Source organism: Callithrix jacchus, chromosome 7 (assembly GCF_049354715.1).
Source record: "Callithrix jacchus isolate 240 chromosome 7, calJac240_pri, whole genome shotgun sequence".
NCBI classification, from domain to species: domain Eukaryota; kingdom Metazoa; phylum Chordata; class Mammalia; order Primates; family Cebidae; genus Callithrix; species Callithrix jacchus.
Window position 1 is genome coordinate 123,629,329 of NC_133508.1, and position 27,980 is coordinate 123,657,308.

A 27,980-nucleotide genomic window follows, 5' to 3' on the forward strand; every position below is an offset into this window, starting at 1 on the left:
CCTGTGCCCACTCCACTCCAGCACCAGCCAGTCTCAGCCTCTTGCCCTTCAACCTGCTGTTTTACTCTCAGGTAGTTGCATGATTTCTCCCCACACTCCTGATAATCTCATCTGTGAAGCCTTTCTCGCACCACCTAACACAAAATAGCAAACCCCAACTTCCACCCTCTCACTGCCTCCCCACTTTATCTGATTTCTTATTCTCCACAACATATTGCATTATATTTCTTTGTTGTCTCTCTCCCTTCTCTGGAATGTAATTCCATCAGGACAGGACTTGGTTGGTTTTGTTCATTCATATCCAGCACATAGAAAAGTGCCTGGCATTTAATAGGAACACAGTTTTGTTTTTAACAGCTTTATTGAGATACAACTGACACAATTTTACTTTTGAATGAATAAGTATGCAAAAAGAGAAAGTAAGAAAAGTTAAAGGTAATCATTGAAAATTACTTGTTTGAAGCTATGTGTTGGAAATCACCGAGGAAGTATAAGAAGTTTAAAACAAAAGCGCCCATTAAAACAATTTTATCACAGCTCACATATGATCAGTAAGAACATAGATGGATTGAAATGGGGGCAGGACTTTAATAATAGAGAAGTGATTGTGAATTTTAAGATTCTAAAACCTAAACAATGGTGTCACCATAAAAATGCCTAACTATTCACCTGGACCATTTCAAACTGTTCTTGTAAAATAAAAAAAAAAAGCATAACTAATGCAATGTTTTTCTCCTGAATTCTGAAGAATACACAGGACTTTTGCACAGAAGGTAAAAATGTGTTTAAAGACTACAAAGACTATCTCTTTCCGGTGTAAAGGTGATAATCACAAAGTAAATCCCTAGACACTTCCCCGGAGTTCTCCTGACCCAGAGGTTACTTCAGGTATAGCCCAAGGACCAATGGCCTCATCCACATAAATGCATTTCCAATATATATTTCATATATTAGTCATATTGAGTTTAGCATAAGTTAATGTATATTATAATGATGTATTCATTCTTTATGGGTAATCCTCACTTATTAAAGATACCATTGATTGGCTGAAATTAACAATTCCCTGTTAATTCATAATTCATCTTTTAGTGATGACTATAAAATAAAACAAAGGCTGCATCAGTTATAAATTAATTTACATTTATATTGGAAATGTACAGCTTAATAGACATGTAGAATATTGATCTCATCTTACTGAGTCAGAATCTCCATTTGAATAGGTGATTCTTGCGTATAATAAAACTTGAAAAGCACCGTTCTAGACAGCTTTTGGTACATTTTGGAAGGGAGGTCTGTGCAGGCCCATTCTTTTGCTGAGAATTTTAGATTCAGAGCCCCAGATACCTGCACCCCAAGAACACAAGGGGGAGCCCTAATACCCCAGTTGCCAGATCTTTCAACTGGTTGTAGTTGCTTCCTGTTCTTCACAGGGCAGGCAAAGTGAAATAGCGTGTCAGAAGCAGCAGAAGTAGAGGAAGGAGAACAGAAAATACCTGCTACCCCTTCCAGTGGGGTTGCTGCCAAGAGGAGAATCTGGCAAATCCCTGGAATCTCAGAAACATATGGAGGCCACTGTCAGAGCAGGAAGCAATCAAGGGAAACTAGGAAAGAACAGAGTCAACATCTTGTGCTGCTACTTCTGTGTGCTGTTCTGAGTCTCCCTGGTTATTTTTCATCTCTTTAATAAGTTTCCCTACACTTCTGCTTTCTCTTTTTTTCCCCTCAAAAGTAACAGTAATAATGATAATATGTCACGTGATGCTTTATACTATCTGGTACACAGTAGATACAACAGCCTTTTACAAAAGGCAAGTTTGTGGCTGTTTTGCAAATGAGAAATGTTCCATATCTTTTCTTCCATTTTTTAGATTGGATTATCATTAAAAGTATTTCTTGTTTTTCATTCATTTTGACAAATTTTAGAGGGTTTGTGTGTGTTTGTGTACACATAAGATAATCTGTTGAGTTATTGCCACAGTGAAATGAATGAGGAAAGTGAGGAAAAATAACACCATTAAGTAGATCAACCCCCTTATTTTGGCTATAATAAAACCAAGCCTCAAGAGTTTAAGTGGTGCGACTCAGATCCTACAGCAAGAGAGTAAGACCAGTATCTCCCATTCTTTACATTTCACAGTACACTCTACTGGTATGCAGAGAAGATTTAAAGATATCATGGGAGCTCAATCTTAACTTTATGTCCAAGACAGATCTCACCTAAATGGTCCTTTAAAAAAGGTAGCTACTCTTACTATTCTTTAACTTCCACAGAAGCAGAATTTCTAAGTTCCTGTGACTCATGAGATACAGTATGATGGAGAAGGGCTTTGAAAAGTGCAAAGCACTGTACAAATACAAGAGATTGTTTCCATTAATGACTGGTGCCCATAAGCCTTTACTGCTGAGAGTGTCTTCACAAATACCCAAACTCAGTGCCTCTTTCTGCAATGTGAATCAGTCCCCATTTTTCAATTTTGGAGGCTTTTCACCATCAGGTTCTCAAGCAGCTGTCTCTGCAGTCACTGGTTTATCCTGACGGGCTCAATTCTGACCTTATGTTTCACTGTGTTTCACTTTTGCTCTTGATCTCCATTCTTTGGCATGGTGGTGATTTGACTACACAAATGGCTTCCCAGACCCTATCTGGACCATCCACTTTGTCTCTTTGCTTTGAAAATGAATCTAAATTGGAAGGAAATGGGATAAAGGAGGTAGAAAACGTACCATCTGGGCTCTTGGCAAACTCTTTGTTTTGTTTAAATTCTTAGTCTTGACAATTTGTCTCACTTCTTTTCTGATTTACTTCACAGGAATTACATACACTAACGTAGTCCATGAGCTGTGTAGCTCAAATCTGTTCAGTATACTACCTTTTCTTCTTCTAAATGGGATTGTTGAAACCAATGCCTGAGAGAATATCATCCAAAATTTTCTTTGAATTCCCCAAGATGTCAAATCTCCTGACTTCTCTGACACCAATTGGATGTTTTATTCACTTAGATTGTGGGTCTGTACCAGCTGACTCCATGAAAAAGAATAGACAGGCCCTTCTGGGGCCAGGTTGAACTGCAGAGTCAGACAATGAACAAAGATGTGCTTTAGATTCTTCAGTTACTGAAATGGAATTACTCTTATTTTCTTGAAAGCAGAATAAAAGCAAAGCAGATTCCTAGAGTTTATATAACATTGAAATAAATACTTGAAAACTGTATTCCTCCTTTCCTTTCCTTTACATATATTTTCTTTCTTAGATATTATAAAATCTAAAATTATAGCTATGACCAGTGATTTTTTTTTCTAAAGAAAGGATAAAATGTTCACTTTATTGACAAAGTCACACTTTACAAAAAGATGCTGTGCTCAGATATAATTGTGATTCCTTTAGTCAATTCCATTTTCCCCAGCTTTATAGTTGTGTCTGCTGTAAGGTCAGCCGGATGACAGGAGAAGGCAGTGAAAAGAGACTTCAGCTGGCCTGCTCCCAGGCCTGGTTGCTGATAACAGAAAAGCTCCAAAGGCTCTGTCAGTAACTGTGACTCGTTGAGCAGAACAATGCACTTCATTTCAAATATCCTTGGCAGTTTATTTTCTTATGCCAACTTCTTACGATTTTAAGAATAGCAAAAAAGGGCTCTGACTTACAAGTTTAAAAAAAAAAGCAGACAGACAAGGGTGGATATTACGCCCAGACTCTCAAAGCAGGCTAAGCGAAGCCTGAGTGAGCTTGTTCAGGTTTCAACCCAAGTGAAGTTGGACAAAATTGATCGTTTGTGGCTGTTCTTTATAAAGCTGCATGTACTCTCTAGCCAATATTCTCCACCCTCACATCCCAAGGGAACCATCATAATGATAAAAGCAAGTGGAGAGAGTGCTGAATGTCAGTCCTCAATCACTGCCTCCCAAAGCAAATAACCTATACAAGTGTCAAAAAGAAACTTCCCAGGCCGGGCGCTGTGGCTCACGCCTGTACTCCCAGCACTTTGGGAGGCCGAGGCGGGTGGATCACAAGGTCAAGAGATCGAGACCATCCTGGTCAACAAGGTGAAACCCTGTCTCTACTAAAAATACAAAAAATTAGCTGGGCATGGTGGTGCGCACCTGTAATCCCAGCTACTCAGGAGGCTGAGGCAGGAGAATTGCCTGAACCCAGGAGGCGGAGGTTGCGGTGAGCCGAGATCATGCCATTGCACTCCAGCCTGGGTAACAAGAGCGAAACTCCGTCTCAAAAAAAAAAAAAAAAAAAAAACTTCCCTGGGTTTTGGCCAAAAAAGCCACTCTTACAGTGTACTTAGGAGTTTAGTTTTTGAGCATATTGCTTTACCGATGGGAATATTTTTATTCTTAAAATCATAAGAGATTGACATAAGAAAATAAACTGCCAAGGACATTTGAAATGAAGTGCATTGTTCTGCTCAGTGAGTCACAGTTACAGACAGAGCCTTTAGAGCAGCCACACCTCTGTCCTTCTACTCTAAAGACACAGTTTGAACAAGTAGAAAATCTCTACGACTGGGAATTCGCTTTAGAAGACAAGTCAGATAAACTGACCTTTGAACTTTAGGGTGAGACACTTGGGCAGCCATGTAATAACCACCACCATCTAATTCTCCAGGGGTGCCCCCTACCCAAGCACTGCCTGTCAAGAGGGAGCAAGAGGGAAACTGCTCTAGAACAGAAGAGATGCCATCTAGAAAACAAGAATGGGGGGAATAGTTTTTACACTGTAATCCCATGCTCCTTGACCATCTGGTTTTATTTACTTCTCTGACTCCATTCATTCAGTCATTCGACAGAGAGTTTACTGAGCTAGGTGCTGGGAAAGTACTGAATAAAAACAGACCCCATTCCTTTCTCTGATACAGCAGGAAGCTGACAATCAATTATACGGTATAAATGTGACATTGTTACCATGTTCATGCAGCAAAGGTGAGTTATCTGATGCTATGGAAGCATGAAAGAAGGGAATTTGACCTACTTAGGGAGCTCAGGCTGGACTTCCAGGACACAGCTGGAATTTGAAGGAAAAGCAGGTGAGAAAAGGCAAGATAGTAGGTTTCAACCAAGACAGCAAAAGGGAAAAAAATCTCCTCAGCATCTGTTAACAAGGCGGTACAATGTCAAAGCCCAGTTTCAGAAGAATCCAAGCTTGGTGGGAAGAAGAGTGACATCACACTGGCCATGAAAATGGAAAGCAGAGCAGAAAAGAGACAATGTTGGTGATGAAATCCCTGTTGAGAGCAAGACAGGCCCTTTCCTAACTGCTACACTCCCCTCCTCAGCAACATTCAGAGATGGGGCCACAGCAGGGAAGAGTGTGCAGGTGGTTCCAATACTCAGGTTTTGCTGGTTGTGGACCTCTAACCCCGTGAATAAAACTTTTTCTTTAGTTTTTCAATAGCTGTCACTGTGCAGTGTTCTTATACACAAAGAAGAGGGAGAAAGGAGGTTCCTAAGATAATTTAGTAGCTAAGAGAGAACATATGTACTGAAAAACCATGGAATTTGGAGTTGGTTGGTTCATTTTAGTATGATAATAATACTCCCAACCTTGAACAAGTTACTTAGAATGTTTTGAGCATTAGTTCTGTCACCCATAAAACAGGCATAATAAAATACATCACCCAAGAAATGTTAGTTTCTTCTCTCACTGGCTAACTTTCATAATCAGAATTTCTGAGACTCAGTGTCTGTCTTCATTTGAAAAGTAAAAATTCTACCTGTATCAGCGTACTGGTATTTAAGTGAGCTTGTTTGTAAACTTTAAAGCATGAGGTAAATATCAGGTATTATGAATCAGTCATAAAATATTTGTGAAGGTTACTATATATTAGGTCCTATTTTCGGTCCTAGAGAAATGGAGGGTTGACTGAGGCAGGGTCTTGCCCTCCAGAGAGAGCTGAAGGAGAAATCTATTCTTCTTCCTTCTACAGAGACAAAAGGTAGCAAGGTCAGAGGGAGAGGACTGCACAGGCACCCAAGTTTCTGGCAGTTGGTCCTCCCTGGGGGATATCTGATACCTGCCCCCCAGCCATCAGCTGAGAGCTTGCCCAGACTATCTGACCCAAGGGCTCTATGGACTGGGCTGAAGAAAAGATTTCTTAATCTTCAAAATAAACAGGCAAGGAAATCTTACAACAAATGAAAAATTAGGGCAGTAGAAAGTAGTTGTGCCAACTGATGGAGGAGGTTATGAAAAACAAGGTGAAGAAATCACTATAGACTTCTGTGTTTCTACTGCAAATGGATTCAAGAATTCAGATTTACTGACTTCTAGCCCGGCCAGCCAGATTTCACGCTTTTTAGCTCCTTTGGTCTTATTCCCCTCTTCTTTCTGAGAAGTTATAAAATGAATGAGGGGCAGAAGGTTTCTTGCCCAACCGTGATTCAGGAAGCAGCTCAGCCACAGAACAGGCAAGTGTAGCATTGCCTAGAGAAAAAGGACTTGTAGAGGCAGGTCCCAGATGGATCCACCCCAGATTTTTCAAAGAAGACACCTCCTTCATCTTATATTCTAAAACCTTGCAAGCTCAGAAAGAAACCACCTGTTTCTGCACTGAAAACCTACACAATGTACGTAGCCTGCTCAGTGTGAGTGAACTGGAGACTTCTCTACAACATGACCCAAAGGGGTAATGCAGGTCCTATTTGTAACCTGAAGTTTGTGACTCTCCTGGTTGCCCTAAGTTCAGAACTCCCGTTCCTGGGAGCTGGAGTACAGCTTCAAGACAATGGGTATAATGAACTGCTCATTGCAATTAATCCTCAGGTACCTGAGAATCAGAACCTCATCTCAAACATTAAGGTGAGTGGAAATTATGAAATTCATACGAGTATCCCATTTGATCAGACCTGTAGCCTTCTTTAAAAAGCTAACTACCCTGCCTGGTTTGTATTTGGGTAACAGAACAGCATTTATGAAGGATAGTGCCACAGCTTTATGATTACGGCTAACTAACCCAGTCTGTTTGTCTAATTCCGTGTAGTCTCAGCTCAGAGTGTTGATCTAGTCTTCTCTTTTGTTTTGTTGGATTTCTATATCTTCAAAATAAACAGGCAAGGAAATCTTACAACAAGTGAAAAATGACTTGAGGGCAGTTAAAAGTAGTTGTGCCAACTGACAGAGGTTATGAAAAACAAGAAGAGGAAACTGGGGAACTGGAATAAACTGGAAAGAGTTACTATTTAAGCTCCAACTAAGTGCCAGGCATTTTACATTGTTGGTTACTACCAATTTCAACTCTTTTGTTTTCCTACATGACTGTTTTCAGGTTAGCAACTTAGAAAAATAACCCATTGTGGCAACAAAGATTGAATATTTATCTAATGAACAAGCACAATAACAAGCATGCTTGTTAAAATCATACTGCTGGATTCCATCCTGAGGGTGAGAATTCTTAGGCAGAAAGAGTGAAAGTCTGTGTGGAGGGCCAAAAAGCAAAATTATTTCTTTTCACCTAGTGTGCTGTAACATAACTGACCATTTTTACTTTAGTATGGCAAGGGAGGGTCATAGCTCTAATACATAAGAGCCTCCTTTTGGTATTGCTTTAGTGAAATCAATACCACCATAAGGTGTGGTCTTGAACGTGCCCACAGGTGTGACATGAAAAGGATTTGCTCAGTAATAGCTTAAAAACCTTTCTCAAAATTGGGAAAACTATGAAGGCCAGCACAGACATATAATTAGTGTCCTAAAATCTTCCAGATAATCATTTAAAGTTAAAAAAACTGATTCTATGTTTTCCAAAGTCTAGTGCTTTCCCTAAAAGAAATGGCTCTCTTCAAATTATTTTCAATATTTTTTATTACTGTTTAAGCATAAAACCAAAACATACAGGATTTACAAATGATAAAATCAGTTTTTCTTTTGTCTGGCCATAGGAAATGATAACTGAAGCTTCATTTTACCTATTTAATGCTACCAAAAGAAGAGTATTTTTCAGAAATATAAAAATTTTAATACCTGCCACATGGAAAGCTAATAATTACAGCAAAGTAAAACAAGAATCATATGAAAAGGTAAGACTCCAGGATATCATTCAATGATCTTAAGGGGAAAAAACACAAAAATATATTGTGCTCAAACTCTAAAAGTGAGAAGTTAAGTAAAAACAAATCATGTGTACTGGAAATATAAATAATATTAATGGGCAGAATGTTATCAACAAAATATCTGAGAATAAATGAGTGCAAATTATGGAGTAAACACATGAGTAAAATGCCATTGCCTAAGTAGCTTCTCCGAAGATCTCTTTATTTTGTAACTTACAGAGTCTTTTCTGAAAAGTTTGGTTGAGGATCAAGAACTAGTTTTATCCTGCTGAGGATGAGCTGCAAAAAGAGCAGTTGCAACTATGACTATCTCCTTTTACCATCCTGTCGGGGACAATGAACAAGCATGTCCAGACAGAAGTATAAACCGTCATGCATGTAAAAATATGGCTGCCTTCTAATGCCATGGGCTAGATTATCAGAATTTCACATTAGGTCAAGTCCAGGATACTGTTTTAGAGGAATAAGGAGATTAGAAGGAAGGGAGGAAGGATGTGGGGATGTGGGTAAGTAGGGGAATGCCTGCCTTTTTTTTAACCCCCATCGAAGAACTTCACCTTGAAAGGTTCCCATAAGTTGCAGATCATGATTAAGCACCCATGATGATGTCTGGTACATGCTACTCTGCACGCCATATGTAAATGTCACATAATATAAATGGTAAACCACTGTTTGAAGTCAACTGTGATCAAGAGCCCACTGCAGCCACCAGAAGGGCCAGAAGCAGAGGCATTGACAACTTAACTCAGTGTTTCAGCAATGGAGTGGGTTTGAGCCTGTAACTGCATCTCTAACAGAATGACTCAAACGTGGTAAAGCTTTCTCCTTTCCTTATTTCTGACCCTCAGTATGAAATTTCCTAAGTCTGTTTCATTCTTAGCTCTCCTTTGAAGTGACTCTGTCAGAAATTGAATGGTATAGCAATCCAGATAGGTACCTCGATGTCCTGAAGAAGTTAAGGAGCCTGTGAAAAGCATGTAACTTATGACCAGATGAAAGCATTTGACAATGCTTGCACATGAAGATAGGATAGGTGGGAAACTGGGGTAAACTATCACATAACTTAAAATTAGTTTCCATGATCACAAATTAAAACAATGGGGCTCAAATGGCTTTTGTCCCAAATCAAACAGCTAGTAAATGACAGAGCCACAATTTGAATGTCTATTTGACCCTAATACCCATGCTTTTTGCACTAAGCTTTGCTGTTGCTAGCTGTCAATAGAGATTACATCCATCTACTTGGCCTTCAATAGAACTAAGAGGTATCAGAGACAACAAACACCAAAGCCAGGTTGCCAAAGTAATACTCTTGATATTAATGGAGGGGAGAGAAATAAATAAGTAAAGCAAAAGTGAAAATATGAGTGAACAGAAAGATCAAAGGAAACAATAGTCACTGAATGTTGTTCATGTATCTGTTGGATACCAATTCTTTAACTCCAGAATGTCAATTAAGCCAACACTTAGTGAATGATCATTATACACAGGGGCCATGCTAGGCGCTGCAGAGAACCCAAGGACCAGCAAGGTAGTTCTTGTCCGTGCAAGCCTACAATGTGCTGTAGGTAGGAATCAGTGATGGGGGAAAGGGTTAGGAAAAGTAGATAAGAGCTGAATTATGGTGGTCTGTAAGGTTTAAGGTAACTCCAAACAGCCTCTGAGTATTCCATTCCATGAAGAGCACTCTTTCCTTTTTGCCTCAAGACAAATTTTCAGACATAAGAATGAGGCTTTATCCAAGTGAGGACTAGCCAAGAGCCTGACCTCTTCAGCCTTTTTTGTAGGTTCTTCCTTGTAATGCCCTAGGCTTGAATTCTTATCTTTCTAAAAATAAATGTTAATTATTATAAAAGTAATTCATGCTCACTGCAAAAAAATTAAATAATGTAGAAATGTGGAAAATAAAAATGAAGAATATTATTGTCCTCTTCTCAGTGGCACACACATAGACACAGATGCACACACATGCACACATGTACAACATATATATATATATATATATATTGTACATAGAGTGATAATTATATATATTGGATCATACTAGGTATATTTTTCCAAAATCAGATTTTTAAAAATATTAACAGCATATTTAACTATTAAGGGCATGTCCAGAACAATATGTTATCTTTCTTCCTGAAAATAAAAGAAACAATGTTGTATATAATATTTTATTGTCTTGATAGTTATATTACTAGATAATTCAGTTTTGGACTTAAATATGTTTTGACAACAGTAAGGGAAATGATCAGGCCATGAGACAAAATATAACTTCATTGGAATTGGTTACAGGAAACAAAGGACAAATTTCCAAAGAAAAATGTCTTATTGTCTTACACCAATAAACTAACCCACAGAAAGTTGTTCACAAAAGGCTGTAACATTTTATAATATGGTTCTGAATGATGTATAAATGCTTTTAGAGTTTCTTCACATATTTTTATTATATTTTTATAGTGTAATTCAGTGTTTTGTTAGATCAGACTTTTACAGGATTGACTTCTGAGAATATTTTAATCTGGAAAGTAGAAAGATCAAATGGAAGTAATGAAGTTCAATAAAAATTTGTTAAGCTTTTATAACACAGACCTTTTTGAAAATCCCAAGTGATTTTATTGATATTTAGCTGTGGGTGCATTTTAAACTCCATATACAAGGTGTTTTCCTTCAATTCTGTTTTTAAATTGGGGTATAATTACATACAGCAAAATGCACACATCTTAAGCATACAGTTCAAAGTGCTTTAACAAATATATATATTTATGTCACCAATATCAGAGTTGAGAAACTATTACAAGGCATTTCTTTTAATTTAGGCAAATGTCATAGTGACTGACTGGTATGGGGCACATGGAGATGATCCATACACCCTACAGCACAGAGGGTGTGGAAAAGAGGGAAAATACATTCATTTCACACCTAATTTCCTACTGAATGATAACTTAACATCTGGCTACGGATCACGAGGTAAGTGGGACCAATAAAACAGTAGCCATTGGACAGTACTATTTATAATATTCTGTGCTTGGTGCTGAAAGGGACTCACAAAACCTGAAACTTGTCAAGGACTTACCACTCAAATAAGGATATAGGCCTTATACGTATGCCAAGATGGGGGCTAAAGTAAACCAGAAAGAGTTCAGCACCAGATTAGTGACCCAGAGAGGATTGCTATAAGAATTCAGTCAAGGAAAGGTCATTTATAGCCAAGAGTGGTAGGAAATGGCCTCACAAAGGAAAAGTCTTCAAGGTTGAACATCATGTTGATTAATGGAAAGAAGAGAGAAAATAGTGGGAAGACTATCAAGAAAACTGTGGCAGCCAAAAAGCAAAGGCATCGAAGAGACAGAGACCCCGATGATGGTGCAAGGAGACTGTAGGCAGTGGGAGAAAATGCTGAAATGCACATAAGGCTGGGTGATGCACTAAAATGGCCACACTTAAGGTTTCTACAGAAGTGACTCCATCAAAGCAGTGTTTTAAGATTAATCTGGCTCCCTCTGATCAATGGGGGAGAAATGGATATCAGGAGAATAACTGGAAGAAGTCGAGGTATAGGGCCGCAAGACTTAAAAATGAGTGGAGGCTGGCCGGGCACGGTGGCTCAAGCCTGTAATCCCAGCACTTTGGGAGGCCGAGGCGGGTGGATCACGAGGTCAAGAGACCGAAACCATCCAGGTCAACATGGTGAAACCCCATCTCTAATAAAGATACAAAAAATTAGCTGGGCATGGTGGCGAGTGCCTGTAATCCCAGCTACTCAGAAGGCTGAAGCAGGAGAATTGCCTGAACCCAGGAGGCGGAGGTTGCAGTGAGCCGAGATCGCGCCATTGCACTCCAGCCTGGGTAACCAGTGAAACTCCGTCTCAAAAAAAAAAAAAAAAAGAAAATTGAGTGGAGGCAGTGAGATGGAATGATAGTAATAAGGCCAATGAGGATTTTCTATGTGCTAGGAGCTCTGCAATTTGCTCTTCAAATGTTATCATAATTAATTCTAGCAACTCTAAGTTATGAGAACTATTCCAGAGATAAAAAGCAAAAAGAAGTCTGAACTGCTGCAGAATGAAAGGAAAGAGGCATGTGGAGACAGCTTTAAGGAACAAGGCACACACCAGGTTTTTGTCAGACATGGGCAAAACCAGCGTAAAGAAGAAATCCCACAAGTGTGGATCTAGGCAAGTTCATGGTGAGGAGCAGTAGATTATGCCAGGGAAAGTGGTTCAGCCTGTGGTTGGATATTGATGGCTGGAGTTTTGGAGAGAAGTCAGGGTAATAGGCCTAGAGACTGGTATTTAGTGAATGAGATCTGAGGCAGAAAATAGTGAGCACAGATCACCAGTCAAGGACTATCTATCCCAATCTTCATTTTTTGTTTTTGATTCAACTTAACAGTAGTGCCTTTCAAGTGATGTCTTAATTTTCTTTTTTAACACTAGTTAAATCTAAACTAGGGTTTTGTTAATGAGGATTTTGTTATCCTCTGTATAGTTAGCAGGAAGTGGAGTGGCACACTCCATAAAATACACTTTACAAAACACTTTATAAATTTTTAGAAAAACATTTTTTTTCTTTCCTAGTATAACCATAAGATGGTGGTGATCTCTGCTCAAACATGATTTCATCAGCACTTCTAAATTTCATGAGTAGGCACAATCTTTCCCTCAACACTGACAGCTTGTACTGTTACCCTCCCTTCCTTAGTCTCAAGGTCCAAAAATTACATAATATGCCACAGCCTGAGTCAACTCAGCACCTACTTCCTGAGTTCCCAGACCTTAAAATAATTCAGAAAAAAGAAATGTGTGCTTTGGGAGGGATGTTCATCTGGAAAGCTTATATGAGAAAGTTGTGGTCTGAACTTTGAAGGAATGTAAGATTTAGAGAGATAGACAGTTTTAAAGGGTCTCATGCTGAGGATGGGGGTTTCCCTGATCTACAAGCTGTGAAATAAACATAAACATGGAAAATAAGGAATAAAATAAAAGAGAAAGGACCATCCAGGGAGAAGATTCTGTGATCTCCTTTTTGGCTCCTTCCTCCCTCCCTAGTCCCTAGGTTCAACCATTACTCTAGATCGACAAATTACCTGTGAGAAAAAAAAAAAAAGCAGGCGTGCTTGGATAGCTCAGACAGAAGATGAGGCAAGTTTTATTTGCATATCTGGACATGCTTCTTTCCCTTTCTCCAAACCCTGAATTTAGAGGCCTCTACAAAGCTGAATAGAAACCTGTTGGGCAGCTTCATTGGAGAAATGAGACGATGTGGGACTACTCACTAGCTTCAAATAGATGTGCAACAAGTAAATTACTGCTTTTACGAGACCAAACATATTTTCATCCTGCCTTTTTTGTGATGGTAGGGGGTGGAGTGGGAGGAGATGGGAATGGGATAGGGGAAAGAGGGAAGTGACTTCAACTCTTGAATGAGTATGTGTAGTCAAGAAATGTTAGTCTTCACTAGTTAGCAAGGCACATTTGCTGAGATTATAGAAGCTCAAAAGCAAAAGCTCTTTCTTCCCCAGGCCGAGTGTTTGTCCATGAATGGGCCCATCTCCGTTGGGGTGTGTTCGATGAGTATAACAATGACAAACCTTTCTACATAAATGGGCAAAATCAAATTAAAGTGACAAGGTTAGTATTCTTTCTAATGTTATAATTCATTATTTATTTGACTCTAAAATTGCTTACAACTTAAGCAATTAAATTATTGCCTAATTTTATCAAGCAATTAATTTAATTGCAGCTAAAACTTAATTGACAAGAAAGAGATGCTTTCGTTTTTCAGTTCTTAAGTTATATGGCATTTTTAAATTGGTATTGATGTGTTTCAAATATCAAAATAATATAAAAAGTCATGCTTGTAGCTGTCTTGCTCACAGCACTATCTTCACAGTTTCCCCTCATGCCCTCTAAGTAACCGTGTTGATTACTTTATTTCTTGTTTATTTTTTCAGTATTTCTTCAGGCAAATTCAAATGAATAGAAATACATGTTTTCCTTTGCTCTGTGTTTTGTAATTGCATAGTGTTCCATTATGTGACTGTATCGTTATTTATTCAACCAGTCTCCTCTTGGCGGACACATAGGTTGCTTCCCATCTTTTGTATTATCCATAACACTGCAGTTCATAGCATTACACGTGTCATTTCTCATGTGTGCAGATTCACGTATCAAATTCGTCCAACAATTACTGGTCAAAAGGGCGATTTTGGTAGATATTGATTGATTCTTCTAAAAATGGCACTATTTTTCATTCCCATCAATAACATTTGAGATTGCTTATTTAGGAAAGAATCCTGTTAAATACTATGATTACATGTTCATTCTCTTCTTTTCCATGATGGCAAGTGGAAATGAACTCAAAGGAATGCTGACCCAGGATCTTGCCACTAATTCCCAAAGTCCATCTGGATTTCCTGGTGTTTTTTGCTTTGATACTATTTATTCATTAAAGCCCTTGTTAATACAGAACCCCTCCATCAAGATAAAATGCTTTGAAATAAAGTAGAGTGCATTTCTAAATTAGCAAACTTTCTTAATAAAGCAGTTTTGTTTTTGTTTTTTGTTTCTGAGACAGAGTTTCACTCTTGTTGCCCATGCTGGACTGCAATGGCGCTATCTCGGCTCACTGTAACCTCTGCCACCCAGGTTCAAGCAATTCCCCTGCCTCAGCCTCCTGAGTAGCTGAGGTTGCAGGCACCCACCACCACACTGGGCTAATTTTTGTATTTTTAGTAGAAATGGGGTTTCACCATGTTGGCCAGGCTGGTCTTAAACTCCTGACCTCAGGTGATCCACCCACCTCAGCCTCCCAAAGTGCTGGGATTACAGGTGCCAGCCACCACGCCTGGCCAGTAGAGCAGTATTTATAGGTTTGTATGTATCTAGCAGGCTACAATCCTTGAAACAATTATATAAGCCAGTCAAGAAGAAACATAAGTGTTTCTAAAACAGACCTAATTCCCAGTTTCTCTTTCCATTTTTAGGTGTTCATCTGATATCACAGGCATTTTTGTGTGTGAAAAAGGTCCTTGCCCCCAAGAAAACTGTATTATTAGTAAGCTTTTTAAAGAAGGATGCACTTTTATCTACAATAGTACCCAAAATGCAACTGCATCAATAATGTTCATGCAAAGTTTATCTTCTGTAAGTATGCCCTTGGAATGACAAACTCTTGCAGGATTCCTTCTCTTCCCATGTTTTGAGTATTTAAATTATAAGACAATTAAGATGCACTATACTTTAGAACTTAGGGGACCTTAGAGTTGATCTAGATTTTGTTCTACAGATTAAAAAACTGGGGCCAGGCGCGGTGGCTCAAGCCTGTAATCCCAGCACTTTGGGAGGCTCAGGCGGGTGGATCACGAGGTCAAGAGATCGAGACCATCCTGGTCAACATGGTGAAATTCCATCTCTACTAAAAATACAAAAAGTTAGCTGGGCACGGTGGCACATGCCTGTAATCCCAGCTACTCAGGAGGCTGAGGCAGGAGAATTGCCTGAACCCAGGAGGCGGAGGTTGCGGTGAGCCGAGATCAAGCAGCCTGGTAACAAGAGCGAAACTCTGTCTCAAAAAAAAAAAAAAAAAAACTGAAGCCCCCAAGATAATTACCAAAATAATACTTTTAGGATCGTGAGTATTTGCCTTCCTGGGAGGTTTAACAAGGGGACTCTGGGGACCATGAAATAAATTGTTCATATGGTGGTGTTCTTGTAGCCTTTCATAAGAAATTACATTGGGTTAATGAGAGTGATATAACAAATGATTATATTTCTCTCATTTCTTAAAATGCTACTTATAGCTGACCACTCTGAATTTGAAATGCAGTTCCTATATCTCTTTCCTTTGTTTTGAATAGTCTAGAACCTAAAAAGAAAGGTAAAGTATCACAAGGGGAATTCAACCAACTCTCTGCTTTGCAGGTTCAGAAACCCAAGTTTGCCAATATTTCATGCTAAATAACTGACAAGAGACTATCATAGAAATCCAGAATATTGTTTTTTAAATTATTATTTTATTTTATTTCATTTTATTTTGAGATGGAGTTTCGCTCTTGTTACCCAGGCTGGAGTGCAATGGCGTGATCTCAGCTCACCCCAACCTCTGCCTCCTGGGTTCAGGCAATTCTCCTGCCTCAGCCTCCTGAGTAGCTGGGATTACAGGCACGTGCCACCATGCCCAGCTAATGTTTTGTATTTTTAGTAGAGATGGGGTTTCACCTTGTTGACCAGGATGGTCTCTATTTCTTGACATCATGATCCACCTGCCTCGGCCTCCCAAAGTGCTGGGATTACAGGCATGAGCCACCGCACCCGGCCTGAAATTATTATTTTAAAAGAGCACTCTGTCATAGAGATCTCATACTTGCATCATCTGGCCGACTTATTTTCTCTCTGGATGAAGCAGTCTGGAACAGCCAATTCTCACCAGATGCCTGGTCTGAGAGCATGGCATTGCAAAAGAGGGAGTTAGATGATCCAGAGGTTTAGTGGCATCAGGCTTCATGGCCTGATAGATCTATCTAAGTTCACAAAAATCTATAAGTCACATCTGTGGGTCATCTATTCACAGATCTGAAGGTACAGCCCACATGTGCCTCTGTGGAGTTTTTTTTTTGTTTCCATGGCTGAGCAATGTCCCTTGGGTTAACAAGCTATTTTATTTCAGTTTGGTTTTACTCAGGACTAGGAGTTATTTTGTAACTCTAAGGCAACTTTTCATACTTCTTATCTCATCCATTACATTTTTAATTTATAGCTTTAATATCTGAAACTAACAATGTATTTGATCTACATTATTTGTGACTGGGTACTGTCTTCATGATCTTTTTAAAGACCTACTCATAAATATCTTGTCAGAAAAGTTTAACAATCCCATAACCATAGTCATGAAATGGAAGAAATAAGGCAAAGCAAAACCAGGTTCTGCTCCAGTCCCCGCACTTCCCTAAGAAACTCAGGTCCAGTACTCATTGGTGGCACCATGGGAACCTGTAGTTATGTTCTTACTGGCACTGAACAGGGCATGACTGAGACCTTTGGAACAACCTGTCATGGAGCGGGCCGTGCATTGTCCCGAGCAAAATCTCAACGTAATTTAGATTTCCAGGATGTCTTAGACAAATTGGCAGATATGGGAATTGCAATCCGTGTTGCTTCACCCAAACTGGTTATGGAAGAGGCTCCTGAGTCCTATAAGAATGTGACAGATGTGGTGAATACCTGCCATGATGCTGGAATCAGCAAGAAAGCCATTAAACTGAGACCAATTGCTGTGATCAAAGGATAGAACCTTGGACAGAAGGGCCAATAGACACCGGCTCTCTGTGATGTGGAAGTAGACTGACATGCTCTTCCAACGTCAGACTTAAATCAGGACAGGTTCCAAAGTGTGCAGCTGTAACTGCTCGTGCCAAAGTGGCTGACGGGGAGGCTGCTGCTTTCAGGAGCCAGTGCTTGTAAAATAATCTTCTGGGAAGAGGAACCTTTGGAAAGGGAGAAATATACCTTCTCCTTGGTTGTTCCACAGAGTTTTAGGAAAATCTGTTAGGGGTGGGTAGGTGTCAAGAAACTGCCTTACGCAGTCATTCAAGTCTTTAGCCGTCAGACGGAAGTTTGTTACGCCAAGCCCTGTTTACATTCCGAGAGGTGTCATGAAGAAAGTTCTATTAAATATGGTTTGGGAATGTTAAAAAAAAAAAAAAGAAAGAAAGAAACTCAGGTCCTTAAGCAGTTATCAACCTTTCAAAGCTTCAGCTTTCTCTTCTGTGAAATTAGAGCTGAGATAAGAGAGGCTGTTCAGTTTCTTCTAGCTCAAAGTTTCCATGGCTCTGTTAACAGGAAGTATTGACTCCTTGTAGGAATAGAGCCACTGGGAATAGATGGTGATGCACTACTCAGCAAAGCAAACCATGTTTCTAAGTGGGATATTGGCATAGGTTCAGTATCATTCAGTGAATTATATATATATTTCTGTGTATTATATCTATATTTCCAAATTGGGTGAGGGTGAGGGGGAATCAGGAAGTAAATGTAAGCTGTTTATCCCCTCGTGCTATTTTTACAGATATCAGTATTTGAGCTAGAGCAATATACACTGACTGATCAACAAATAAAGGTGCGGTGGTCATTAAATATTATTCTAAGGCATAGGCTGCTGAAGATAACTTCTCCTGGCTGTTTTCTTAACACAATATTGTGCTAAGGAAGGAGGAGATCATTTTGCTTTGTTTTTTAAGACTAAGATTATGTGCGTGTGTGTGTGTGTGTATATATATATTCATATATATATATACACACACACACATTATTTTCTCTCTGTTATCCAAATAACAATAAACTTTAATAGAAATTGCTCTCAGTATCACAAAGGTGCTAGTGTTTCCAGCAAGAATGCCAAGGGTTATTTGTAAATTTGATGTCATTCTTGAAGGAAAGAGATACATCACTGCAGCACTTCTGATTTTCTTTCTTTCAGTTCACCTTTTCTTTTACCCATAGTTCCTTGAGAATGAGAAGTTTGTCTGGTATGGGAGAAGTGCCTTTCTTTTAAAGACTGTTTTTATTGCCAGGTGGTTGAATTTTGTAATTCAAGTACCCACAACCAAGAAGCACCAAACCTACAGAACCAGATGTGCAGCCTCAGAAGTGCATGGGATGTAATCATAGACTCCACTGACTTTCACCACAGCTTTCCCATGAATGAGACTGAGCTTCCACCTCCTCCCACATTCTCTCTTGTACAGGCTGGTGTCAAAGTGGTCTGTTTAGTGCTGGACGTGTCCAGCAAGATGGCAGAGGTAACGTTTTGAACTAAAATGAATGTAAATGTTTATCATTTTTTTCTATCAGTTCTTTATAATTTTGTTTTATTTTAAGTTCTAGGATACAAGTGCAGGACATGCAAGTTTGTTACATAGGTAAAGGTGTGCAATGGTGGTTTGCTGTACCTATCAACCCATCACCTAAATATTAAGCTTCACATGCATTAGCTATTTATACAGATGCTCTCCCACCTCACTGTCACCCAGGCTGGAGTGCAGTGGTATCCAGGCTAGAGTGCAGTGACACAATCTCAGCTCACTGCAGCCTTGACCTCTAGGGCTCAAGTGATCCTCCCATCTCACTCCTCCAAGTAGCTGACTACGGGCACTGGCCACCACGCCTTTTCTATCAGTTTTTAATTATTTTTATTTTCAGGAGGTAAGGGTGAAATTGGAGGAGGCAAAAGGTTTGGAATAGTCAAGGACATCCTATTTTGAGGGGTGGGGGGAGGTGGAAGGAACAAATTCAGAATGAGGCCCAAAAGTTGAGATCATACAGATAAATGAAATACAAAAATAATTTTTAACCCTCATTTTTGCTACTAATTGAAACTCTTTCCAACCAAGAAAATTCTTATGTGTAACGAAAAGTACCTACTGGCTACTTTCTACTCACTGGTAAATATCCCTGGTCGAGGAAATAGACTGCGAATCTGCAGTGAAAACGAATGTCCAGTATGTGGAGGTTTTCCATGTCATTATATGCAGAAGACTATATCTCAGTCATCTGGCAATCTAGCAGTCTCCAGCTGCTTTAAGTGATTAAAGCCTTAGTCTCTGCAATCAGGCAGCTGTGCTTTCATCCTGGCTCCTTCACTATTGTGTAATATGTCTTTGTTATAAAGAGCATGATGGCCTCTCTGAAGCAGTTTTCTTATCTGGAAGATAGAGATAATAGTGCCTACTTTCATGAGAGTCAACTTTTAAAGTTTTAGGAAATCTGCAAACCAGTAATTAAACATAGCTATTAATAACAAACTATGTAAGCTTACAATAAAATATATGAAAACAAATATAGGAAATACTCAAAACTCATTGCTTCTTAATTTTTCCTACAATTTTTACTATTATCTATGCCCAAGGACAGTAAACTATGTCCTTGTCCTGTTTTGCATGGCTCACAAAATAAGGATGGATTTACACTTTAAATGGTTAAAAAAAATCAAGAGGCTTTTTCATGACATGGGAAAATTATATGAAATTCAGATTTCACTGTCCATACATAAAAATTTTATTGGAATATAGCAATGCTCATTGGTCAACATATTGTCTATGGATACTTTATTGCTTCAATAACAGAGTTGGGGAGTTGCAACAAAGAACTTATGGGAGGAAAAGGCTAAAATATTTACTATCTGGCCCTTCACAGAAAACTTCTGCTGACCCCTGAGCTAAATTCTCGAGGTTATTTTGGTCTATTGCATCTGTATGATGTGCTACTACAATTTCATCCCAACTGTGCACTCACTGACATCACATTGACAGCTCGAAATCAACCATGGTTTCACACATGGGAGAATATTTACCCCACAGAAACTGGCAGTTGCTATGAATTTGCCTGCCTGCCTGCCTGCCTGCCTGCCCTCCTCTTTTCTTCCCTTTTTCCCTTCCTTTCATTCTTCATCAGAAAACAGTTACTAAACATTTACCAGCATACCACTGTCTACTTCATAGGGTTATTGAGGAGAGCGTAAATGAGATAGTATGAAATTTTTAGTTCATAATAAATAGTAAGTGGTAGCTGTTTATTTTAATAGTACTTATCCAGGAGAGAATTTATTCCCTTGTTCTCTCTGGATCAATAGTCCTGGAATACTTGCCTTTTCTGGCTCATATCGGAAACACTAAAAACTCCACAAATATAGCCAGCATTTGAATAGTTTTGACATGTTGCCTACTTGCAGTTGACTAGGACATGCTTTTCTCAAATATGGTCTCAGATTGAGCAGAATGGATGAAGTGAAAAGGAACAATGATTGTACTTGAGAGTAGACCTGAAGTATGTAGAAGAGAAACAAGCCCAAAGTAATGAACTCCTGGCAAACCAAACTTTCCTCCATTTTCCTGCCAACAACAGTCGTTGAACCATCATGGACATTGATTCATCAGGTCCCACACTGCACTGGCCTAAGGGATATGGAGATGAAAAGAACAGGGTCTCTGCTTTGAAATGTTTATAGCTAATGAGGGCCACATGATACACATGTGTGACTAGATACAACACAATGTGACCAAGCTCCACAGAGGTGTGAGTTACTATGGGAGCACTGAGGAGGCAGCAGCTGGTGCTGTAGAAGAAAGTGGTCAAGGAAGATTTCACTGAGAGAATCAACTTAGAGTTGAATCTTCAAGGACTCGACTTGGTGCTTCCTAGGTTGGGTGATGTAAGGAAAGAGAAGAAAAGAGGACATTGTGGAAAGGGAAAAGTGTGTATAGTGGCCAAGAGGCAAAATAAGAGGGACTTGGTCAAGGGAAGGGCATTCATTGGTATGACTATGACTATAATACTGAATGGATCTGAGAGGTGGTGAACGGGATAGATATAGGGATGGATTTGAGAGAAATTTAAGACACTGAATTTTTGGGACCTGTTTAAGAATATGGAGACTGGTAACATAGGAATGGTAACAGAAAGATTGGGGTTGCTGGCTTAGCTACCTGGGAGTAGAGATCAAGACTGGGAATGATAACCTGATGACCGTGAAGGCGGCAATAGCTATTCTATACTGAGTGCTTACTTGGTATCCATTTTCAGATGAGAAAAACAAAATAAGTTTACTATGATCACATAATTAGCAAAAGTGGAAGGCAGAATTCAAAGTCCTTGTTTTACCCCCTTTACAACTCCCAATATTGTAAGAGAAACAATATTTGAATTTAAAGTGTAGAGTTGCCATCTTCATGGTATCAAGTCATCACTCCCAACTAGTTAAACCAGAAACCTGTGTCCTAAGAAGTATGAAATGCAGGTCCAGATCCACCCAGGAGGATGCCCGAGTTAGAGATGGAGATCAGGGTCATCCCAGAGAGGGTGGTCATTGAAGCTCAACTTGCTGTTCCTCTCTTTTCCCAGAGCCTTCAAAACAAGTGACCCCAGTGAACTAATTAGTAGCATCACCTGCCCAAAACTGGTCACTAATATTACTTTACACCTGGTTAGCACGTCATGGTATAACTGTACTGCCATATGTGTATCTCACTTGATCCTCACAGCAATTCTAATTTAACAGACAAGAGAGCTATCATCCTCACTCTACAGATGAAGTACCCAACCTAAGGTGCCCACAATAGCAGTGGGTAGTGCCAGGGCAGATCGTGGGTCCTCTGACTGCTACTCCTCTCTAGCAAAGGTTTCTTTGCAATGTTTACTTTTACCCGAACTTGCATTTTTCAAAAAGCAGTTATGAACCTCATCTCACCTGGGTCCATGGATCTTTAAATTCTGGATTGGAGAGGAATAAGTGGGGCTGATGAGAAATAGAGAGCAGTAAATTATGATAAGCTTGTTGAGGACAGAGCTCCAAGTCACTCCCTTTCCCTGAAAGCAGGCATTTTTTGAGCCTGTAATTAATCAAACAATATTGTAATATTATATTATTTTTTGAAGCTTAAAATATGATGATGCAATATCTCTAAAGAATTAGCAGAGATGTTTGCTAATTGAGTTACTTAGTCGTACTTTAGTCTACCAACCAAATGTTCTCATTTTCTTTTTTCCTTTTTGGGACACAGGCTAACAGACTCCTTCAACTACAACAAGCCGCAGAATTTTATTTGATGCAGATTGTTGAAATTCATACCTTCGTGGGCATTGCCAGTTTTGATAGCAAGGGAGAGATCAGAGCCCAGCTGCACCAAATTAACAGCGATGATGATCGAAAGTTGCTGGTATCCTATCTGCCTACCGCTGTAACAGCTAAAACAGAAGTCAGCATCTGTTCAGGGCTTAAGAAAGGATTTGAGGTACAGTAGAGCATCCTAAGCCTTGGATCACCATCATTTTCCTTTCCCTTATTTGATAATATAAGGTTTCCTCTGATGAGGGGCAGTCCGTTACAGCGTGGTCATAATAGCCTCAACTATGAAAGTAGTGCTGGATTATCTTTCAAGTCAGGAACCATGCCTTATCACCATTGCACTCTTTGTGCCTAGCAAAGTACCTAGCATACATTAGTTGCTTAATAAATGCTTGTTGACAGAATGAGCAAATCAGTGAATACAATGACCAAGACTAGGGGACCTAAACAACATCTGAGCATTTTCTAAACTGTTCCCAGCCATTCTGGGACTGTCTCAGCTGTGGCCATGTTTATCCCTAGATTTTCTTGTGGAAATCAGCGTGTCTGGCTTCTGTCGATAGTCATTCTAGACTTCAAGAATATCAGAACCAGTTAAGGCCAGAGGTATGTTTCAGGAATGACAGAGTTTATCTAAACCAACACAAGTTTGAATTCAGCATCTGGGATGCTTATGTAATAGCAAACAAGACACATCAGCTATGATTGTTGCTGCCCTTAGTCTAAACTTTGGCTATCTATTGAAATCACCTGGGAATTAAAAAATATACTAATTCATGAGTCTTACCCCGAGAGATTCTGATTTAATTGATCTAGGATGTGACCTGACCATTAAAATTTTTTAAGTCTCCCCGTCTGATTCTAACATGTAGCCAAGACTGAGAACCACTGCCCTAGGCCCTCTTATTGGTCAAATAATAGTGTACCCCATAGCCTCTATAATGGACACAATTCTAAACTATGGGGACATCTTGATGATTCAAGTAGGAAAATTCCCTGCTCAAAAGCAAACTGGCAGCAGAACGTAGGGTGACAAGTGCTGTGACGGGGTGAGGTAAAGCCTGCGTGGGAATGGGCATGCGGTGTAGGGAGCTATGGCAGGAATTCTGATGAGAGCGAATTCTTCTGCTCAATAAAACAATTTGAACTGCGTTTCCTTCCAAGTGACTAATTCTCTATGTTTAGGTGGTTGAAAAGCTGAATGGAAAAGCTTATGGCTCTGTGATGATATTAGTGACCAGTGGAGATGATAAGTTTATTGGCAATTGCTTACCCACTGTGCTCAGCAGTGGTTCAACAATTCACTCCATTGCCCTGGGTTCATCTGCAGTTCCAAATCTGGAGGAATTTTCACATTCTACAGGTAATAAACTTCTATAAACGCATCTTTCAGAGAATGTCCTTTTAACTTGAATATCCAAGACACAACCGTGAAACTCATTGTAAGTTTCACGGTTGTGTCTTGGATATTCAGTTTTTTGCACACACACACATTTTGCTTTTTAAACACACATACACACATATTGCTAAAATCTGTCAAAATTTTGCTGATTTTCTTTTTTACATTTTCCCTAAAGGTCCTAATTACATACATCCAAAAAATAATATTTTATAATTCTGTGTTAAGCCAGTCTGAACATGCATAATCATGAAGCTAAAATGTATATTTAAGAGGAAATACTCTGTGGCTGGGTGTGGTGTCTCACATCTGTAATTCCAGCACTTTGGAAGGTTGAGGTTGGCGGATCACTTGAGGTCACAAGTTTGAGACCAGCATGACCAACATGGTGAAACCCCACTTCTACTGAAGATACAAAAATTAGCCGAGGATGGTGGCAGGCTCCTATAATCCCAGCTACTAGGGAGGCTGAGTCAGGAGGATCACTAGATCCCAGGAGGCAGAGGTTGCAGCGAGTTGAGATTGCACTATTGCACTACAGCCTGGGCGACAGAGTGTGACTCCATCGCAAAAAAGAAAAAATGATTTAATGCACTAATTTCTAAAATAGCAACACACACAGTGTTTTAAGATACATGTCTTTTTATACTAAATGAGGCACAGAATAATTTTATCTTATATTCCTTATTCAATAAAAAATGGGCATGCTGATTTGACAACTGAAAGGTTTTACTGAATTATCTTTAAAAGCAATGTTTTCACAATATAAATGTAAACATATAGAAATGTAAATAGTAATTAACTGAATTATCTAAAAATTACCTTAATCTTAAGACTATTTAATAAATGTATATTGAGTTCTTATATACTGTGCATAAGTTCTATGCCCCGGCAATACAGCCATGAATAGAAAACCTGAAACCACTCACCTAGGGCCACTTACCATGTGGTTGTACAGAATGTCAGGCAAAGCAAGTCAAGCACAGCTCCCATTTCCCCCAAAACACTGTAATGTAAAGAAAGTTTGTTGGAAAAGGCCTAACATTTTATTTTTATTTTATTTTACCCATTTTAATGGTTAACATCCCTCCCATGTATTTCAGGAGGTTTAAAGTTCTTTGTTCCAGATATATCAAACTCCAATAGCATGACTGATGCTTTTAGTAGAATTTCCTCTGGAACTGGAGACATTTTCCAGCAACGTATTCAGGTCAGAATTTTCTCCGTGTTATATTTCCTGGTGGGGAATGGGAAGGGAGAAGGAAACAAAGGAAATCAACAAATTGTGCTACCAGCTTCATTAGCCTTACTTGAATATGTAACGGCCTGTGTATGGAAGGCTTTTAAAAGGCTGCTTGACATCACCAGGGCCAGGCTTTCAGCCCTAGGAGCCATTTTCCACAATCACCACCTCAGCTTTTCAAAGTCTGTGAGTGGAGCTTGCTCCTTCCTTGTGACTCAACATGCAGGTGGGGGTGTGGTGGAGGCCAGGTGCAGAAGAAAACTAAGAAACTGTGAATTTAGTTTTAGTGTCATACTGACTTTCCATCAATCAGAATTCATCTTATTTTTGCTTCTTCAACATCTTTGAAGCTCTTCCTTGTATAAGGGGTATCAACTATTTCATTAAATTCTAACTACCACAAGTATCTAAATATCTCTTTGACTACCACAGCTTATATAATTTTACTCATAAAAGCTTCCTCTAATTAAACCATTTTTAGAGGGCCATTTTTTTCTAAGTATTTTAAAGATAATTTGGACATAAGTGAATAATGCTTTGAACAAAATTTCATCTATAGTTTCCTCACAGATGGCAAGTGTACCTGCCAAGTTAATGGCTTAATGTGACCAATGCAACCTGTCAATTCTTGTTGGGAAATATTTAACATGATGATTGTATTTACACAGTAAAGGCAATAACCACAATTTCACAATAAAAAGTAAAAATGTGAATTATAGATGACAACATCTAGTACAGATTAGGCCACAGTTGACTCTTCTGATAATGCTCAATCTTTATGCCCTGTGACTTCCTCTTCAATAATATGGAATAAAAACAAATGTTTAAAAAAGTAAAAAACAAATTTAACAAAATATTACTCATATGGGATCAAATTATCATTAACATTCCCAAACTGGTCCCCTCCCATGAAGCTGTTGGAGTCATTAGCCCCACTAGTCTGAGATGGGAACTATATGTAAATCCCCTTCAACAGCCGAGGGCCCAGCCCAGGTCCCAGCACAGCATGTGGCACAACAGTCAGCAATCCACAAATATTTCTTAAATTGATTTGAACAAACAATCCACCATGTCTTTGCCGTTACCCACCAATATAATTTTACATGCTTTGCAGGTTTGAGCAATTTAATGAAGCATTACTAATGTGTTTATTTAATAAGTGTGAGTTTTCAAAGTTACTTACAGACTTGTATCCATTGCAAATACGTAGTGATTAAATGCAGGGGCTCTGGTGTCGGGCCCACTGGGTTTTATCACATTCCGATTCCTTGCTATGTGACATCAGCAAATTATTTCTCTAAGCTTACTCTTCTCATCTGCAAAATGTGGATAACAATAATATTTATCACAGAGGAGTTTTATAAGGCTTGAGTAACATTGTGAAGCCTTTAGCACACTGCCAGGCATGTTTGCACTCTGTACATGTTACACATGCATGCGCACGCACATGGCTTATTGTGAATGACTAAATAATTTTTTTTTTTTGAGACCGAATCTCACTCTGTCACCAAGGCTGGCATGCAGTGGCACTATCTTGGCTCACTGCAACCTTCACCTCCCTGGTTCAAGCAATTCCCCTGCCTCAGCCTTCCAAGTAGCTGAGATTACAGGTACATGCCACCACGCCTGGCTAATTTTTTTGTATTTTTAGTAGAGACCATACTGGCCTCGAACTCCTGACCTCAGGCGATCAGCCCACCTCAGCCTTCCAAGGTGCTGGGATTACAGTCATGAGCCACTGCACCTAGCCTAAATAATTTTTTAATGTAATTAAATCGTGCCGAAGCCCAAGATTTTATTTCTTATCAAAATATATAAAAGGATCTGGACAGATTATATATAAATTAATAAAATTTGAGCATATTCACAAATGAAAATTTTTAAATCTTGTTATTATAATTGCTGATCTGAGGCCAATGCTGGTTTGGATGAGAGATAATATGAGGACAGCTAAAATCTCTTAACCAAGAATAATGAAATGATACTTGCATTAACTACAACAACATATTTTATACCTACTGTACTTAAATAACATGCAATATTTTGCTTTGCAAAGTATTTTTACATGAAAAATTATGAATAACCATAGTACCTGTCAGAATTAAATTATTTTTATTTTTACCAATTCATTGCTGTTTGTTATAAGTGAAAAAGATGGAACGATTATGCATACGCCAGAAACTCTCATATGTATCATCTCTTTAACAGCTTGAAAGTACAGGTGAAAATGTTAAACCTCACCATCAATTGAAAAACACTGTGACTATGGATAACAGTGTGGGCAATGACACTGTCTTTCTAGTTATGTGGCAGACCAGCAGTCCTCCTGAGATTATATTATTTGATCCTGATGGAAGAAAATACCACACAAATAATTTTATCACCAATCTAACTTTTCGGACAGCTAGTCTTTGGATTCCAGGAACAGCTAAGGTGGGTGTTATGAGCTTGTTCCTAAGGAGAACATTCAGCCAAGTTTGTGATTTTCAGTTGAATCACGATTAAATACATTGTGTAAAGAAAACTTGTTTTAATATATCAAACGTTTACTTTAAACTTATGAGGCCATTTTGTGAATATTAAAAGTTTAAGAGGAATAACTAAGGTATATTTCCAATTTTAAATATTAGATACCATATATTTCAACACTGGAAATTAGTATTTCTA

General features: G+C 38.9%; 1 protein-coding gene and 1 long non-coding RNA gene across 7 annotated transcripts in view; one reads left to right on the top strand and one right to left on the bottom strand.

The window, feature by feature from the left end:
- The first annotated feature begins 6,371 nt into the window (after positions 1 to 6,371).
- Positions 6,372 to 27,980, top strand: part of CLCA2 (chloride channel accessory 2) — a 35,809-nt gene continuing 14,200 nt past the window's right edge. The window contains exons 1-10 of the mRNA XM_002751033.6: positions 6,372 to 6,802; positions 7,882 to 8,019; positions 10,869 to 11,019; positions 13,574 to 13,682; positions 15,038 to 15,197; positions 18,623 to 18,850; positions 22,607 to 22,837; positions 23,857 to 24,034; positions 25,174 to 25,280; positions 27,522 to 27,746. Of these exons, the coding sequence (XP_002751079.4) occupies positions 6,617 to 6,802; positions 7,882 to 8,019; positions 10,869 to 11,019; positions 13,574 to 13,682; positions 15,038 to 15,197; positions 18,623 to 18,850; positions 22,607 to 22,837; positions 23,857 to 24,034; positions 25,174 to 25,280; positions 27,522 to 27,746 (1,713 nt within the window). The 5' untranslated portion in view covers positions 6,372 to 6,616. The remainder of the gene's footprint in view (positions 6,803 to 7,881; positions 8,020 to 10,868; positions 11,020 to 13,573; positions 13,683 to 15,037; positions 15,198 to 18,622; positions 18,851 to 22,606; positions 22,838 to 23,856; positions 24,035 to 25,173; positions 25,281 to 27,521; positions 27,747 to 27,980) is intronic.
- Positions 18,913 to 27,980, bottom strand: part of LOC128928210 (uncharacterized) — a 188,240-nt gene continuing 179,172 nt past the window's right edge. For 5 of the 6 annotated variants that reach the window (XR_013520227.1, XR_013520226.1, XR_008473016.2 and 2 more), the window contains 2 exons: positions 26,497 to 26,629; positions 18,913 to 25,307 (listed from right to left, as the gene is read on the bottom strand). This is a non-coding gene — a long non-coding RNA (uncharacterized LOC128928210). The remainder of the gene's footprint in view (positions 25,308 to 26,496; positions 26,630 to 27,980) is intronic. The other variant, XR_013520225.1, reaches the window with a different exon arrangement.